This window comes from Falco peregrinus, chromosome 7, assembly GCF_023634155.1.
Source record: "Falco peregrinus isolate bFalPer1 chromosome 7, bFalPer1.pri, whole genome shotgun sequence".
Lineage (NCBI taxonomy): Eukaryota > Metazoa > Chordata > Aves > Falconiformes > Falconidae > Falco > Falco peregrinus.
Genome location: NC_073727.1, coordinates 42,024,187 through 42,039,285, shown reverse-complemented (window position 1 = coordinate 42,039,285; position 15,099 = coordinate 42,024,187). Strand labels below are relative to the sequence as shown.

Genomic DNA, 15,099 nt, shown 5'->3' with positions numbered 1-15,099 from the left:
GTTTATTCCCTCCTCCAAATCCACATTACCAATTAAAATATACAAAAGCATTCTTCCAATAAAAACAAAGGCCTCATCAGTCCTTCTGTTACCTATCTCCATCTAGCATTCACAAAACTACTTAAGTAATGTTTAAGATGCTTTGAACCCAGTAGTAGTCACAGTTGATTACTGTGTTCGTTACCACTAAAATGGTTAACGTTTCACCCAAAGGCAGAAGATTGCTCAGTCTACAGTCCTAAAGACCTAAAGCTGAGGGTTTCTTATGAATACAGGATTGACTACAAATCCTGTTCATTTCATTCACACGTACGGACTGGTTGCTGTGAGAGTAACTCACATTCACAGTAGCAAAATTTAAGATCACACCAAGCTTAAAGATACTGGCCCTCTCTCATCACGAGGAAGTCTTTGCAACAACTGCAGTGGGTACTAAGTTTGTATTTCAATGAAACCAAGCTGAATGCAGGACCCGAAGAACAACATTTCAGGAAAATCAAGACAACGGCTATCTGCAACATACAGTATTTTTCTAAGTATCTGCTATTTTGTTGGCCACACTGCTCAGACTGAGTACTTTCTGCAAAGCTGATCACAGCGCAACAGTAAGGGTCACCGACTACTGTAACTGCAACCCATGTTGTGACAGATTTTATCTGCCAAGAAATGTAAAACTCTGGTTCAGCAACAAGGATGTTTAGCTACACAACAGTTTTTCAGACACCTCTGGCTACAAAAGGTTATTCTGTATCCTTCATAATAGTGCCCAAACAATAAATAGCCAACCCGGAATAAAACTAAGGAGTGGGTGAAACCTCCTTGACTTGCAAAACTGTGCTATATCAAGGCACTATATTTAGCCATCAGTAAAAGAGAGAGAAGACATACACGGATATATTGCTTTGTAAACTGAAATAGTTTAATAGAATCTAATCAGATCAAATCTGTAGGATTCTGCCGATTTGTCAAATACATTCAACAATATACATATAAAACTTTGTCCACTGATAGCTTGTAAGAAAAATACTTATCATTTTAATACATTTCTACTGTAATGAAACTTTGCAACAGTTGCCGTGTCACTCATGACAGAACAGACATCACTAATACACCACTTTATGTTTGACTTCATTTCAGAAAGAATGACAAGTTACTGGTTCTTGCTACAGTCGTATCTGAATAACAAACCCCTCGAGAGTGACTGGCAAAGCCTTGAGTTTGCAGTTCCCTTCTCAATACAAACGAAAACTTAAAAGATGTTTCCACAGTAAGTTCCTCAGTTTCATCAAGACAGCTTCAATCCTTGAACATTTTGTTTCAGATTTAGCAACTCTCTCTCTTGCCTTGTTTTCTCCAACTTGAAGGCTAGCTTGTTGGCTTTCTTCTCCATTCTGCGTTCCTGTGCATACGAATAATTACAAATTTAGAAAATAAGCATAACATGCTAAAAGAAACCATTCCAATTAACAGTTCTGGATCATGAAAACAGCAGCAATCTGGACAATATTATTATTTACAGCACTAATTATCAGTACTCAAATTAACATGTGTACCACCAGGATCATCATCTCTAATTAGGTGAAGCTTCTAATGTGCTGGTGATTTCTGTTCCTAAATAAAACAACTGGTATATTATTGTAGCCAATTTGATTTTTCCACATTTCTTTCAGAGACTTCACTTTGTGAGATCTCAGACATCAAAAATGTTTTCTTTGCTTCCCTAGATAATAATACGAGGGCTCCTTCTGTATGTGTATATGTAATAGTGGCCACAATAACAGACTCAAAATTTCCATACTGGAAATAAGGACGGCAAAATTACGATGTTAACTTTCCTTCTAGTAATTTTTTTTTCCTAAAAAAGAACCTTTGTTTAATCCTTTGAGATCAGCAAGTTTTTCCTCTTAATTACCAGCCACAAGATCAAGTGAGCTTTAAAAGAAGTCTGTAAGACACAATTCAGATAACAACACATTTCTGCAGAGTTTTATTTTAAATAAAGCATACCTTCCGCTCCTCTTTTATTGCCTGTTTTCTAGCTTTGCGATCCTCTTTGCTCTCGTCTTTGGAACGGGGCTGTGTTGATGCTCTTGGCAGGTCACTACTATTAATCATTTGCATGCGTTCAATCTGCTTAGCAGTAAGATTCTTCTGAGGCAAGATATGTAGAGGAATTCCTGTCTTCTGGGATATTTTTATTGGTTTGGGCTAAAATAGAGAGTGCGTATTATTAATGGTCCCTAGCTTTCTCTCCAGGAAGCACACATTGCACTACCTTATCAATATAAAAAAGTTAGATTCAGATTTAACAGTAATAGACATCCAAGTTTCCTCACACTATTTTCTTCCCTCAGAAAAATGTGTATTAATTCCAAAATAAGAATTCAAACAAACCTGTGAACAGAATCCAGCCTCACAGAACAAGGAAAAAAAAATTCCTCCCTTTTATTTAAATATTACTAATGAAAAACAAAAAAGACCTTAAGTAGACATTTAATATTCCTTTCTAAGCTTTCAAGAAAAAGGTTTCCTTTCAAAATCTGGAATGTCAAGCTGTGCTCTAATGACGAGAAATGTCTGGAAGGCCAAAAAGAACTAGAATAAATTGTTTCAAACTGTAGAAGGGGAAACAGAAGCCTATGCTAAAGGAAAAAAAACCTAATACGTGCTTGAGAAACACAGATTACACAAAGGTCTATCACAGATAACGAAGTAAATTCATTGCTCTCTGTTTCTGCTTAGCAATTACAGAAATTTTGAACTTACTCAATTTTCCTTCTAATAGAAAAAAATACACCCACCCCTTCAGTGAGAAGTAATACCAGAGATTAACACCCTCCCAAGCCCTCTCTTCTGCTCCCTCCTCCTTTTAAAAACAGATACCCATTAAGAAAATCACTTCTGTCTCAAGTTTTCCCAGGCCAGGGTGTTACTCAGAATAAGTTCAAGAAAATTACCTTTGATGGCTCCTTAATAAGTGTTGGATGGTTATATAAGTTTGAATATGTACCTAGGTCACAAAGGGAAAACAAAAACAAAAAAAAAAGAAAAAAAAGTAGTGAAGAAAGGCTTGCAAAAAGAATTTAAGTGAATTTATTACAAATTAGTCTTTGAAAATTCTTGCTGTTGTGCTCCAGAAGCATACAGCATTTTACCTAAAGCACTGTTAGAAAAGTTCTGAGATCACCTACCATTGACTTTGAAATCCTAGGAACGAACAAGTGAACTCCAAAATACTTACTCAAAATGGATTCACAATCCCACTTTTCTTTTGGTTCCTCGATAACTACAGCTACTATTTCCTCCTTTTCTTCCTCACTTTCTTCATTCATAGCAGAGTCCAAATCTTCACAGGGCTCAAGAGCATCCAATTTCACACAACTTTGAAGTAGTCCAGAGAAGAAAAAAAGCATAGCTTATCTTTTCTTAAAAATGTGTAATTATGTAAACCTAGTCGCCCCTCAGTAAAACCCCAAACCAGAGAAAGATATTCCCAATGAAACTTGCAGCAAAATTAAGTTTCCTTAATTAAGCATCCCCAAAAGAAACTGTAACATTTGGACAAGAGACACAGTCAATAAAAGAAGTCTTTATGCATTTCAGAAGTACGTGGCACACAATATTTATGACTGAAGGGCAGGAAGAGGAGATATTTTGCAGTTCATCAGCAAGGCAGCTCTAGAGAGGATTAGGTACCCTGCTACTGCACCTTTCACTCCAAGGGACACATTACTGTATCTTTCAATCAGGAAACGAAAGACTAATGTGAGAACACTGAGCCAATTTATCTTAAAGCAGGTGATACTATCCCAAAGTTAAAGTAAATACACTGTTGCAATGTGGTCTTAAACTGACATGGGGTTGCTTTATAAGCACTCATTTTTGCAGTGCTCCAGTGGTACTCATGCAACAGTCACCTGCAAGTTTGTCATCTAACTAGGTATACAGCGGAATCCGTTGCATACCATCAGGACAGAATATACTTGGCTACAGAGCCTGTTAAAAATAAAGGTACAAGGAGAAAGGTACGTTACAGTAAAAAGGGAATAAAAGAATGCCTGCAGATATTACTTACACTGAATTTAATACAATTATACAAAAGGAGCATAATCTCACATAAACCAACAAAATGCCTCCACTTAATTTTATGGTCTCAAAAACTGATATTCAGGGACATAAAAAATGGGTAATACTCATACATAGCTGCTTTCATTGTGGGATGTAATCTTTGAGTACATGAACTGGAAACAACATTCCCAAACTTTAAATATAAACACAGAATTACATAACTACTTATGTGAAGCAGAGTACTTCTGGGAATACATACTTCTTTGCTTTCTCTTTGTAGTAATCATTCAGGACTTCCTGCAACCGAGTATTGTCTGTGTTAATATAGCCTTCTAACTCCACATTATCCAAGGCTCCAATTTCATCTTCATCAAATTGTTCAAAAAACTAAAATAAAGAAGTGGGTATCTGTAATTAGATCACATTTGTTGTGCAACTCCTTTGATAACTTAAAGAAGACCTACACATTTCTTTCTATTTGCCATTTTTTCCTTTTCCTTCTCATTTGCTGAACGACTGCCAAACACATCTGCAGTAGCATTTCCTCCTTAATGACAACATTCTTTCAGCATGGGAGCCACAAAGTTATCTTTTAATAATATAAAAATCAGCTTCTGGAAAATGTTTCTTATTCTGATGCATTTTCCCAATTTGTACATTAAAAAGCTTGTCACTGCTCAGGATGACAGTTATACTGTATCTCCACTGCTCTGACACCATCTGGTGAATGTATGCTTGGTACAGTGGGGAGAAAGGGTGAGAGAAGTGAGTCTTTACCGGGCACTTGTACATGATTTGCTGTGTTGAACTGAGCCTCTCAGACAGAAGCGTAACACCAACTATGAATGCTCATTATAGTGATTGGAGTAATTTTGTTTAACTGTATCAGTGTTTAACTGTATCAGCAGTTAACTTATTTAACACAAGCCTCTTAACTCACCCAGTATTAAATGCAGAATATGTGCAAAGACCATCTGTTTCATGCCATAATTACTTAAGGCAGTAAGAATCTGCATAGGTGTAGAGGACACCACCTTACAAGATGAATCAAAGCACAAAGAAGCATTTAACACTCATTTTTAACAGTTACATTCTTGAGCCGCCTCACCTTCTCAAATCTGTCATCCAACAGGGTTAACTGCTCATTCCTTCTCATTACTGAAGATGTCATAGAATATTCTGTGAAACGACTCCTGGTTTCTTCTTGCATAAAAAGGAATTCTTTTGTCTGTTCATTAATCCCATCATCTGATAAAGGACCTTCTGAATCATAGTCTTTATCATTACTATAACTACCCTTTCCATCACTATCATCCTCCATATCTTCCCATTCATCTTCATCCTCAGCACCTGATCCCCTGAACAGAAGTATAAAACAGTTTTAGAATAATGCATGGACCTTTCTACAGCTCCTGACCAACGTGGGTTATCTGAAACAAATCGGTAGTAATAGCTTTAAATCTTGAGAGGGGAAGATAAAACGTGATTATTTTCAAGCCAGTAAAAGAAAAACAAGTTTAGCAGCAATGATGTTGCCAAAGTCAGCATAATACTACTTTTGTCTGAAAGCTAAAACCACTTCTGGTGATCGTTGGATCACACATATGTGCACTGAGAGTGAGGCTATGTTTACATTCAGCTGTATGTGTCAAAGTAGAAAGAGAAAAATACTGCATTCCTGAATATTAAAACTAGCAAAATTCCTCACTGTTCATAAAATAATGAGAACTATACCAAAACCTATTTGTAAAGGTTCTGGAAACATCTGTTAACCTTCATCAGTATCATTACTGACATGTTTTAAATGTGATAGATGGTAATGTTTTAATAGCTCAAGATTCCTGTTATTCAACACATTGCAACTGTAAACACACATATAAACCATGAGCTCAAAGTAACAAATGAAACCCATCTCTTGGATAACACATGAAAATTTGATTTTGTAAGCTGCCATCCACATAACACAAGGCAATACTTTTTTCCTTTAATACAACTAAGTATTCTATTTGAAATCTGAAACCATTCTTGCTTCCTACAGCACATGAAAAAAACAAACGGCATCATTCCTATTTACATATGACAAACAGTTCTACAAAGCTCTATCTACCCCTTCTGTAGTTCATTTGCTTGTAGAACAAAATCATCTTCCAGGATATTTTCCGGATTGTCAAAGTCAAAATCATCATCAAGAGCTGCAACAATATCAGGGTCAAAATCCAGCCGTGGTCCTAGAAAGTTAAAAAAACCCAAACCATAAATATGTAAGTTCCTCTAACATTATGAAGCTACCTTCCTGGATAAAACCCAATAGAACTAGACTGTTAGTTTGCATTAAGGAAAAATGAAACCCAAGAATCAGAAAATTCCTCAATAATATTTCTAGACTTTACACAAGAGAGGCCAAGTCACCAGCCTCTTGTCAATTTTCCTCATACAGAAAAGAATATCCCCCAGAGGTCTTAAGCTTCCATAAATGTATTTTAATATATTTTTACTTAGAATATTGCAGAAGAAAAGATATCCAAGTTAAAGTACTGTATGACCAACTGCCAACCCTAGCTCCCACCCCCTAGAATTCCCTGCATTACAAAAGGTCAGAAAGTGTTTCTCTACTGCGATTAACAGAGGGGTCTTCAGCATCCTTCTGTCAGGACAGAGAGAACTACCACAATTACTTCCTGTTATAAAATATTAAAAGAGCTGTAAAGTGAATGTTCAGTGAAACATGGATACATAACAAAAGCATACTTGCAGCCTGTAACACTGATATAATATAATGAAGGAAAGTAAACATGACTCAGCATTTGAAAAAAAGATGTATTTTGAGAGTGAAAATCTGGTTCCAGGCTTGAATTCAACAGATGGAGTAATACATCAATAGTATTACTTAGTTTTCCCAGTATTAGTTTATATTTGCCACCCAATGATAACAGCTTATGGATTCCACCACTCCCAAGCAAAGCTAAAAAGCTATTATTAGTGAATCACAGAAATAGGTCTCAAATTGAAATGTAAATATCATAGATCATTCTTTATCTGCTATCAAGCCTATTCTAAACCAAAATTAAGATGACAATGTAATCAAAGCCATAATTACCGCTTACTACCAAGACAGCAATTCACATTACAGAAAGGAAAGAGATTTAATGATACCTGAAACAGGAACAGCTTTATTTAACAACCCCACATCCTCTTCAAACTCTGTGGCAAATACTGAGGAAGGCAACTTAATAGATGGAGCCTTAGAAACAAACAAAAAAACAACACCACAATATACTTGTTCTCAGTTTTTCATGTGAGTTCACATTAACAAAAATATGCAGATAATGTAACCCAAACAAACTCTTATAATTATATAATTATAAGTGAATGCTACTTATTTAAGACAAGCCCTACTTTACTGGTGGCAAATAGTCAAAGTTATGCAACGAGAGCTAGGTAAAATATTGGCAGCATTTATTCTTGTGTCAATATTCTCCAGGTATACAGACAGTATTTTTGCATTTCTGAAGCTTTTTAGAGAATGGCTGTACAGCAGGCACAATGAAATCTCTAATTATTTTTTTTTGGGGGGGGAGAACACTAACACACATTTGAAATTACCCATTTATTGAAAGGCTTATTAACATGCCCGTCTAAAATAACTTTAAATCTTATGTAGTGTCTCTGAACTGTACCCGAAGGTATTTCCAATTAAGAACATCAGTTTTGACTGAACTTACAGTATTTGGTCAAACCAAACTCCCTCAATGAAAAGTGACTGACTGGCAATTGCACACTTCATTGCTTGAAATTACTCACTGATTTTCCATTCCAATGTGGTCTAGCATCATGAAATCCCACAAGTTATGCCAGCAATTTGAAAAGTTTGGGTTTATTCCCTCTGGGTTCCGTTAACATTCTACTTTAAAAACATGGTGTACTGGTAATATAATCTGGTATATGCATAACGCCCAGAGCATTCAAAAGTTCTAAAAATCCAACCCCAGAAAAACATGACTTGTTCAAACAAATACCTTTGTAAGCCACCTCTGCCAAGAAAAGCTTGTCATGGGTACACAAAGCATTTTAACACTGTGCTAGCAAAACACTGTCCCATCAATAAACTTTGGCTTGTCAACTTTTGTTTTTACTTGTAGGAAAGTCTGACTGTGTCAAAAGAATCCTATACATACATAGATCACAGTCATGATAACACTTGTTGAATATGGTTAATGTGTCTACAGGATGCTAAACTCTGAAGAACAGCATAACGTTATTACTAGCAAAAACACTACTTACTGAAACTCGCTGTATTTCATCTTCTATGTGCCCCTTACTTGTGACAACAATTCTGCTTTGCTGTCCATGCACAGAAGGGACAAGCTCAGAGGGGCCAGAGGCTTCTTTTAGATGCTGCAAATAGTCATAGTCATCATCAAAGAAGACTCCATACTTCCGCTGCTCTTCCCTCCTTTGTTCCTCATGCCCCTTGGTATTGTAAACAGAAATACATTTAGTTACTTAAGTTCATTTAAAACTTACTAGCAAAAAAAAAAAAAAAAGTAACACATATGTTGAGAATGCCTGAATTCTAAAATTCTTGCAGTCCTCTCTCTGCCCATTACCCTAACTCACAGCCAATTAGGACGTCGTAACCATCCAGTCTGGTGGTCCAGTGCTGCTCGAGTAGGACCTTAAACAGCATAACTAACAAAGTCTGTTTTTTCAGGGTGAGTCAGGCAATTTTTGTTTTTTAATAAATTTATATCCCTAATGCCAGTTAGTCATCCCTCAACCCATCAGGCAGTAACTCACAACTATCCAATTCCCTACAACATCCACTTGTTTCTAATAAGCTGGACTAAAACCTACCTTCTGTCAAGCTACGTTTTTGAATTGTACAATTGCACACTCACTTTTCTTTCTTGAAGCATTTCTTATATGAATGAACCTCAGTATTATAAGCAAATATTTACTTTCTGTGTAGGCAGCAGAACTCTCTGGGGTGCAGTATCATCAGCAGCAAGTGGATCCCTCTGACTTCTGTGCACTAAGTGAAATGTTACTGCTTTCTTCTTCTCTATGAATGGTTTCTTTTTCTTGTGAGGCTGCAAAAGGACATTAGGTTAATGATTAAGAAAAACCCCAAAATACTAAATACAGCTAAAAAGAATCTTTTGCATGAAGTGTGCTACTGTATTCCTTTTAAGGCAATGTCTTATAAACACATACTTGGAGACAAAGCAAAGAGACTAGTGGTAGCTTAACTCCTCTCACCCCATGCAACCGCCATTTCATATGTTCTAACAGCATCTGCAGCTGTATTTGGCTGCAGAATGGCAATCCATTGGTACAGTAAGTATCTGGTTATACCACATACACATTAATATATAATCCCAGAAAGGAATTTTTAAGTACCTACTTTCTAAACACTGTTTCAATTCTGAAACACACTTCATTCAAGAAGCAAAGGAAACTGACATAAAGAAATTCATCTAGACACACTTAGCTTCTTAGAAATTGTTTAGACAGCTGTTCCTACACCAGCAAATCAGCATCAACCACCAAGTCCACAGACTGCACCATTACACTGACACAGCTCTAACATCTAAACCATATGTATGTTCTGGATCAGTAAAAATCAGAAGTAACCTGGTGAAAAGCCTTTTCCCAAAGTTAGCACATATGACTCTGGGAAATACTTTTAGCAAAATTTCCAGCTTTACTTACCGACCAGAAGATGTAATAGCAGATATATGCAACTTGGAATCTACCTCTGGATTTAACCTATCTTCTTTACCTGCTAAGTTTAAGTATATAACACGACACACTATGTCATACCGAAGTTCAGAGCGTATCGACTGCCACCATGACTCGAGGTAAAAACCCCAAATTACTCCTTGAAGTGTAACGCTCGGAAGAACCACAGAAGGAAATACATCAAGTTTTTGGAAGCAGGCAACGTGCTACCCCTACGGCCTTGCTGGTGACTGAGGGTGCAAGGGCAGCGCCCGTGGCCCGGCGAGGCCGCACGACGCCGAGCAGGGGAACTGCGCCCGCCGCCCGGGGCGGCCTGCGGCACGCGCCTCGGCACGCCGCGCGAGGCCGGGACCCCCTCAGCCGCTCCCCTCCCTTCAGCCGCTCCCCCCCCCCCCAGCCGCTCCCCGCCGCGGGGCCGGGGCGGTCTCCCGCGTAGCTCGGCAGCCAGAGCGCTCGCTGCGCCGTTTCCCCCTCCAAAACGCGGTACGGAAACGGCCCCATTCCAACCCAGACGCTGGGGGAGCACGGCCGGACGCGACAGGTAGCGACCCGCCCGGCCCCGGCCCCAGGCCCCTCCTCACCATGGCGCGGGGACTGCCCGCCGGCGGGGGGAGCCGCCGGGGCCGCTGCCGCCACCCCCGTGCCGCTCGCTCTCACGCGGGCCGGGCGTCAGCACCCGCGACCTGCCGCCTCCATCTTGGATATACCAGTGACCACCGGGGGGGAAGCGATGGGCTGCCAGTCCGGACAGGGCTTTTTTTAACCCAGTAACAAAACCCCCGAGTTTTCTCCGACTTAAACGCTGTTCTAATAAAAGAGAGGCTCCGTAAAGGCACGCACGTACTTTCTGCCAGCCTCCGGAGGCACATTTTCCCAGTTCTCCCCCCCGCACTAGCGGAGTATGGTTCCACCCGCCAGCGAGCCTCACTGCCGGGACGCTGTGCCGCGGGCCAAAGGGCAGCGCGCCTGCGCAGTGCCCGGCTGTCGCTGGCAGGGCGGCGGGGCGGGGCCCGCTGGCAGAGAGGCGGGGCTTAGCCGCCGCGCTGCTCCGCCCCGGCTCCGGACGGCGCGGGCATGGCGGGGCCGGAGGCGGGCGGTCCGTGAGGGGTGGGGCGGTGCCGCGCCAGAGGGGGCTTGGCGGGGCCGTCGGAGTCGCTTCCCGGTCCCTCCGCGGTCGCCTCAGCGGCAGCGACTGGGCCGTGCCGCGGGCTGGCTGCGGGCGGTGCGCGCTGCGTGAGGGGGCAGAGGAGGGAAGGAGCGCCGGCGGGGGCCGTGAGGCAGTGCTGGGGCGCGGGTGGCGGGACGGAGCCCAGCCCGGGAGAGCGGCCGGTGAAGGCGGCGGTGCGAGATACTGGGAGCAGAGGAGCAGCTCTGGGAGCTCGCAGCCGCCTGGCGGTCGGCTCCTCCGCCGCCTCTGTCCGCCGCCGCGGCGGCTCCTCCTGCCCGCCCGCCGGCCCTCGGCGGAGCCGCCTGGCGCTGCCCTGAGGCGGCCGCTCTGGCAGCGGGGCGAGAAACCCTTCCCCGGGCTCCACACAAACAGCAGATCCCCAGCGCGTCCTGCAGCGCAGAGTTAACGGCTGCACGCCTCTCCGGTCCGAGCGAAGGAGGTGAGAGGTGGCTGCGTGACAGACATTAGTCATTTCATTTACTTTCAGTGAGCATTTCAGTGCTCAGGTGCTGCAATAAAATATGATAAACTTTTATAAAGAACCTGTGTGTGATAGGAGGCCCAGCAAAACGGGCCTCTTCAACTAGCTGTGCTACGGGGGGTCTCGGACACGTACTTTGCAGTCTGGCTCCGCACAAGCTCATATCCAAGCTGAATTTGAAGGCTCAAGTGTCAGTTCCACATATTCATATTAACAGTGTTTTGCCATACATGGGTTCCTATTTCTTGTGATGTGACACTCTAGCTGTATAATTTATACCTATGCCGTGTAGCATGCCTGTGCATAAACACACAGACGCAAGCATACATGCTCCTTGCTAAGAAAAAGAAAAGCGGGCTTGGTGTTTTAGGAATACAATGTAAAATTGTTCTGTTACATTTCAGAAAGATAGTGTAAAACACAGAAGGGAGAAGTTTCTTCTATGTGCATACAGACAACTAAAAAAATAACAAATATGGAAAGTTTGTTACTCAAAACTAAGAAAGTATTATCCTCCTATTGTATGTGGATATGTATGCAGCTAAATATATATGTATACCTTAAAATATTAGCTTTAATAATATTTGAGTGGATTTCATTGTTTTTCAGTAGGTGTCACTAAAGCTCCAAAAGAGCCCAGATTTTCACTCTTCTAGCTATTGTTTTCTGAAGTCTTGCATCTTTGTCATCAAGTTTCATCACATCACTCTTATGGAAGTGCACAAACTAATCTGATCTGCTCCATCAGTTGAAATGACTCGTGTACTCAGAGGATTCAAATTATCCCTGAATATATCTGCACAAAGGCTAGACCTCCCATTCCTCTTACTTCCTAAAAGTACCTGGTATCTCGTTACTGTCAGCCATCTGAAGGTTGTAGTACACACCTTGTGGTACAGGAAGGTTAGCAACCCTTTGACTGTAAACTGTGAATAGGTTTTTCAGGACTGCACCTAACAGGAGCAACTTGCTTCCTATAGTACATCTATCCTGTAAACGTAGTGACAAGTGGAATGGCAGGGCTACCTTTTCACAAGATAATTAAAAGCAGAATCACCCAGCTGTTAAAAATACAGTGCTTAGGACTTACCTGTGGGGTAACACAGTAGATTATATGACTCATTGCTTCCAGTTCCCTGCATCCACAGAAGTGTGAAGTACTTGTATGTAAACTTGGTAACAGGATCACATCTGACAAACTTGTAAGCCTAGCCTGGTGACTCCCTATCTAATAGATGCAGCGCTGTCATTCCGTATATCCCAAATCTGATCTGGGATCTTCATGTCAGTGTGGAAGTGGGAAAAATCAGCTTTTGCTCTCAGCTCTGTTGCTAATCATCTGTTTCATATGTGTAAGTTAAATTTACTTATTCAGTTTTTTAAGATTCAGGGGTTTCTGTCTTGCTTTAACTCACATCCCCACCCTGTATTTCCTGTTTAGATTCTAAGTGTTTAAGAGGAAGGACCTATGTTATATGTTCACACTGTGATTAAAAAAACAGGCTGCTTTATCACAGAAGATTGATAATGTATGTCAACAGTAATACATCTGGAGATTAGTTTTAAAATTGAGGGATTAGCAATAATAAGCATAATATTGTCTCCTTTATTGATACCTAAGAGTAAGTCATCTCCTTCCAACTGATTTACGACATATCAACATTCAAAATTTAGTATCACATGTATGTCAAGTGTGTTTGAGAGAATCTCTCAGGTGGAGACTCCACTTCAGCTGTGTTTTTTTGCTGAGACACCTTGCAGTTTCAACTCAGCAAAGAGCGTCTACAGAGACTAAGGGGAAAAGCAGTCAGGTCACCAACCACGTCTTTTATGCTTTGGAAGAAGAATGGTTAGCATTGGAATGGTCTCACTGTTGAGACAGCCACTTGAAAAATAATATGCTGGAAGCATGTGTTTCCTTAACATAATCAACAACTCTCCTTCCATGTGAGGAATTTTATGCTAATAATTTTTCTCTTAGCTCTTGCAAAGCACAAGTTATTACGAAGTAATTAAAAAGCACAAGTTACTGTCAGTCACTCTGCAATGTTAAAAGATTGGCAGACATACTGCAGATTAGGTTGAACCCTCAGCTGTGCAGATCAGTTTTGTCCATGTACGGTAGGTATAATTCTGGTGTGAATCTGTGAATGAAATCAAAACTAGTGAAAACCATTTCTTGCTGATTAAAAAAATGTGGGAAACTAGGAGCGTAAATTAGGTCTCTGAACCATTGAACCACAACACTAGCTTTGTATTTTTAAAATAACTATCGCCTCTTTGAACACACCTCTGCATGAATACACCACCCACAAGAGAGCTACCAGATATGTTTGAAGGACTCCCAGAATTTAAAGGAAGGTTTCAGGAACCTTCCTTCATCTCATTTCCATGCAGAGGGTCTTTTAATTTCACCTCTAGAGGCTACTTTCCCACAAGTAACCCCTCTCTGAAGTTAACTCCATTGTACACGCCCATGTACTTGCTAGAGAGTCAAGAACAAGATATTTTCTGTAAAGATTTTCTGAACAATTTTATTGAGGTAATTTTCTTCATATTTTAAAATATATTCATTTGTATAGATCTATAATTCAAAGAGTTAAACAGTTGTCTAAGGCACTTGGAACTGCACAGCAGAGTATCCTACAGTACTGTACAACTAGGCAGCACACATTTTTTTGCTTGTTAAACAAAACCCACCATAAATGAAGCATAATATATGTACTGTATAAAAAAGACAGTACATATTCTATTTTTCAAATGACAATATTGGAATATATTTCCGTGTGTGTGTGTGTAGGTATATACTACAGTACAGATAAAATCCAAAGAAACAGCTATCATTAATCTGTAACAGTTCCCGTTATTTACATTGACAGATATCAATACACCTGCGTAAAATGCGGTATCAGATCAGCCACTTCTTTATAGTTACTGTATTCAATCACACTAAGTCAAGCTGCCAAAATACAAGAAAATGCATTCATTTTATAACTGTTATGTAAAATACAGACTGTGTAAGCTGAAGTTATCAGTATTGATTCTCCACAGCCTCACATCTTTTGGATGTCATTAAACATGTGGAAAATATATTTTAAAATACCAGCAATTCTAAGCTGATAATGTTTCAGGTACATTTTTTATAGTTATCAGTAACTATCGATCATGATGGGCAGTGGAGAACCAAGTTTTGAATTTTGTTTGCCTCATTTTACTTGTGAATAGGAACATCTAGTGAAATTCAAGCAAGTTGCTTTGAGAATAATTTGTTTCTATTTTTAACCAAATTAATAGAAACTATTATAAAGCCGAAGAACTGGCCCAGTGCCTGTCAGTAGGTGACACTCTCCATTACGTGCTTAAGTCCAATGAGTTCACATGAAAATTTCATTTCAGGTGGTTGTGGCCTGCTTTTAGTATATTCAGCACCTAAGAACCTGGCTAAGAACCCTCCTAAGACTCTGCTGGAGCTTAACCACCTGCACTGGTGGGGCTGGGTTATCAAGCCCTCCTTACTGGAGTCATCTCTCGGAGGTGTCCTTGCAGACTTTAATGGAAGAGATATGCACGCAAGGATTCTTGCTACTGAATAGTACCTTGTGCTAGCGTACTGCAGCTCTGCCTGAGAAATACATGTCCT

General features: G+C 40.4%; 1 protein-coding gene across 1 annotated transcript; it reads right to left on the bottom strand.

Moving 5' to 3' along the window:
- Positions 1-895: 895 nt before the first annotated feature.
- On the bottom strand, positions 896-10,724 carry LTV1 (LTV1 ribosome biogenesis factor). Its single transcript, XM_055810894.1, has 11 exons — positions 10,392-10,724; positions 9,027-9,158; positions 8,350-8,538; positions 7,222-7,309; positions 6,176-6,296; positions 5,177-5,426; positions 4,328-4,455; positions 3,242-3,381; positions 2,958-3,010; positions 2,008-2,208; positions 896-1,399 (listed from the first exon to the last, which is right to left on the bottom strand). Exons 1-11 carry the CDS (start codon positions 10,392-10,394, stop codon positions 1,286-1,288), a joined length of 1,419 nt encoding a protein of 472 aa, XP_055666869.1. The 5' UTR covers positions 10,395-10,724; the 3' UTR covers positions 896-1,285.
- Between the last annotated feature and the right edge of the window lie 4,375 nt (positions 10,725-15,099).

What these genes read in the sequence shown, in the direction of transcription:
- LTV1 (XM_055810894.1), bottom strand. An exon ending in GGATTGTGAATCCATTTTGA is followed by an intron (nt 3,011 to 3,241) that starts GTAAGTATTTTG and finishes TTTGTGACCTAG; the next exon opens with GTACATATTCAAACTTATAT. An exon ending in TTATTAAGGAGCCATCAAAG is followed by an intron (nt 2,209 to 2,957) that starts GTAATTTTCTTG and finishes TCTCTATTTTAG; the next exon opens with CCCAAACCAATAAAAATATC.